A 3,733-nucleotide genomic window follows, 5' to 3' on the forward strand; every position below is an offset into this window, starting at 1 on the left:
GAGTTTAACGAAGTCTCTCATTTAAATGATAGGTCGATGATTCAAATCTTGCAAGCTACAAAAAATAGTCTGAAAGAATTAATCAAAATCCAAACTGGTTGAAATCTAACCCTTTTTTTATAATATAAAGAGTTCAAGGTATATGAATAACACTAAATCCGCAATACAATCTTGTTTACAAAGCAATATAAACATATAAAAATCAAACACAAAGATATCTTGTAATAGTTTACATAAATGGCATCTCTAATATAAATTACAAGCCCTAAGATACATATACATCACACCAAGGGGGCATTAATTATTCTCACTTATAATGTATAAATTACTAGATATATGTCATTAGTATGGTACCCAAACAACATGATCTTCAGGTAGGAAATGACAAACTGGAGTAGTCCCCTGTTTTACTTTTAGAACCCTAAACGCCAAATGTTTAGGGTTCCACTTTGCAGTGTCTGTATGACACACTGCAGCCGCTTTAGCTTTCGTCCCGTCTACGCCCAACAAAGATACCACATACGCTTTGATGGTGATGGTTTTGTGACAATAAAACACCGCATATTGATAGTTTTGTTTGTGACAAACCACTGCCACATCGGAAGCTAATTTCCTTGCTTCTACAATGGTGTACTTTTGTAACGGAGTACTTTTTCTAGCGTTTACCTCTGTTGATACGGCTTTAACCTTTTTACCTAACTCGGATGTACTGAAATCCACCATGGCCTCTAATGAAGTAGCACAATACTTCTTCTCACCTTCCATTCCCTTATCCTCACATTCGTCGATCGTTTTCTTCATTGATTCAAATTCTACCGTGTTAGGCTTGATGGAGAAACGCGTATACAATTCAGGGAGCTTCTTTGATGAAAAGGGTATTGTGTTAGCAACTTTTCGCGGTAAGAAAGTTGATGATGGGCTTGTAGTTTTAGTGAAATGTAAGTTCATAGCATTTCCTTGATGCATGTCCTTTTCAAGAAAGAAAAGTGCAACATTTGGATCATCTTTGAGTTGATCATCAGTTGCAGCATACTTGTACGAAAACGGAGCCACCTCTACGTCTATTGGCTTTTTCTTGTTATGACAACGTACGATAACACCTCCTTTACCAACATCTACTTTCTCGCAATTCCCTTTTGGTGTTGCTTTTACGTCACCAACGTTGGTGCCAGGGGCATGAACAGATACACCGCCCCCTTTACCGACACCAACGTTGGTCCCAGGAGCATGGACAGATACTCCACCGCTTCCCACGCCCACATTTACACCGGGAGCATGAACAGATACTCCGCCTTTGCCAATGCCTACTTGAACATTTGTGCTCTTATCTTCCATTCATCCAGTAAAGATAATAACAAAAAGGAATATGACCATCAGTTAAGTTGGTTTATGGATAACTGATATAACTTTAAGTTTTGAACAACTAATGTATATAGGGGTGTGAATTTTTGATATGACACGAACATAACACGAAATTCATAGGTTCAGTTAATCTAAACGGTTCAGGCCGAACACGTGAGTGCGTTTAGCTAAATCGGTGTTGCTCGTGCCAAGCCGACATGCTTGCAGATACTTGACCCATTCAAACTCTTTTTTTAAATGTGTTTTATGCAATAAATTAAACTATTCAGGTATTTTTATACCGAAATTTAAAACTATTATTTAAAATTTTGACAGAGTTTAAACATAAATGCTTAATAACAAACATATGTAAATTTAAGTATTTAAAGTATTAATATGTGAAAGAAAATAATTAAGCTGGTCATTTTCGTGCCAACCCGTGAATACATGTGTCATCACTGTCTTCATGTGTGTGACACGATTCAACGCCTTAACTTTCAAAATAATTCGTGTGTCCAGCAACAGACATGTTAATTACAGTTACATTTAACATAGATGGGGATCAAAATATATAACACTTCTATACATATCCAATCATAATTCTTACAACATGTTTTATAAAATAGAGTAATCTTGTCTAAAAAATTAGAAAAAACGTTGCTAATTTTATAAAAATTACTAACCGTTGTGTAGAAGATCGGAGATTGCTTTGGGCATGGGAGTGTTTGGTAACACGGATTTCCAATACGTTTCAGGAGTCACTGCTGCGTAGCTCGCAACCATTGCCAACTGAAAATAATATAAACTAAAGATGTAATCATATGCTTGTACTCCATTCATGCTTGTATATAAGGAGAGTGAATTGAAGTATGGTTGTAAACGAACCGAAACGAGCAAGGCCCTATTCATATTTGTCCATTAAGCTTTTATCGGACAACCGAACAGTACAAGAACAGCACAGCTAACCGAATAAAATTTCTTGTCGTGTTCATTCATTAAGCAAATGAACGTGTTTGTGAAAGGTTCACAAACACGAACAACGCTTTTATTTAATTTGGTTAAGCGAGGATGATCAGTTTCAACCGTTCGGTCCGTCAAACAAGCTAGTTTGTGTTAGTGTTTTTCTTTTAAAATTCATATTCATATGTTGCCGTTACATATAATACTCATACAAATTTTTGTTTTATAGTTAATAATATATGATAAGATTAGAAATGTTACTGAAAATGTGTAAAATTAAAGAACAAACATAAACAAACAAACTTTAGCGAACATAAATGAGCATAGTCGAACACGTTACCGAACGTTCATGAACAAAATTAAACAAACATGGTCTTTGTTCGTGTTCGTTCGGTTAGTTAATCGAACGAATTGAAATTCTTTGCTCATGTATTAAACGAATGAACGTAAGCAAACTTCTCGTTCAGTTTGTTTACAACAATAAATTGAAGTATATATCTACTCACAGAAAGAAAGGTGAGGATATGGACGAACTCCATGTATGAAAACTTGGGAGAAAGTACTGTAAACAATGTGTTTTGTGATGAAGGAAAATGGGCTGCTTTTATAGATGAGAGACTTTGACCGATATTCTGAAAGGAAAAAAGAGACAATAAAAAAAACAATACAAAACAAATATCGACTAAGATGATTTTAGACGTTAACTGTGTAATATATTATTTCATCATCACTTCCCTTGTAAGGAATATATATATTAAATAAATTTGGCTGAAAGTGAAAAATGATGATTAATTTTATTGAACTAAATTAAGACAATTAGTGATTTACGTGTGTTGTACTAAAACAAATGATTTTGAAATTGCTATGACTGAAGAAGAATCTTCAGTGCTGAAGTCGGAACAATAAATGATTGAATTAGGGTTTGATAATTGGACCAAACTGTCTTTAACGTTTGCACATGATCCGGTTCATCGAAATCTTTTCGTCCACGACTGTAACTTCATTTTGTAGCATAACTTATGCTCTTTTTACATTTGAGATAATTTGGCATGTTTTCCTTGTCTAAGTATTACAAGTAAGTAGGATCGAGTTAGCCTCCCTTACAATCAACACTTTCTGTTTATCATGTTTTTATAATTATTATAATGTTGTTACGCTATGTTATAACTAAGAGGTATTTGTAGAAAAATATAAATACTTGGGTGATGGTATTATTTCGTTTATGAAAATCAAGGAAAAAAGGTGAGTTGTGTTTTACTAGAGGGATTGAAATTGCATTTTTGCTAAATTCACATACTAAGTCATTGGTTCATGTTAGTAGGTCTTAGAGGCCGAGTACTCTCTGAGCAATCGCTACAAAGTATGGCACCGAGACGACTTTCTTTAACTCCGCCTAGTTACTAAGAAGCGATCAAAAGTGGTCAACCTCAGC

General features: G+C 34.7%; 1 protein-coding gene across 1 annotated transcript; it reads right to left on the bottom strand.

The window, feature by feature from the left end:
- Positions 1 to 220: 220 nt before the first annotated feature.
- Positions 221 to 2,879, bottom strand: LOC143561396 (BURP domain protein RD22-like). The gene is made up of 3 exons (XM_077049493.1): positions 2,808 to 2,879; positions 2,025 to 2,130; positions 221 to 1,328 (listed from the first exon to the last, which is right to left on the bottom strand). Exons 1-3 carry the CDS (start codon positions 2,838 to 2,840, stop codon positions 343 to 345), a joined length of 1,125 nt encoding a protein of 374 aa, XP_076905608.1. The 5' UTR covers positions 2,841 to 2,879; the 3' UTR covers positions 221 to 342.
- Between the last annotated feature and the right edge of the window lie 854 nt (positions 2,880 to 3,733).

Source organism: Bidens hawaiensis, unplaced genomic scaffold (assembly GCF_021521415.1).
Source record: "Bidens hawaiensis isolate Kalapana, Puna unplaced genomic scaffold, B.hawaiensis_p1.1 tig00020673_1, whole genome shotgun sequence".
Lineage (NCBI taxonomy): Eukaryota > Viridiplantae > Streptophyta > Magnoliopsida > Asterales > Asteraceae > Bidens > Bidens hawaiensis.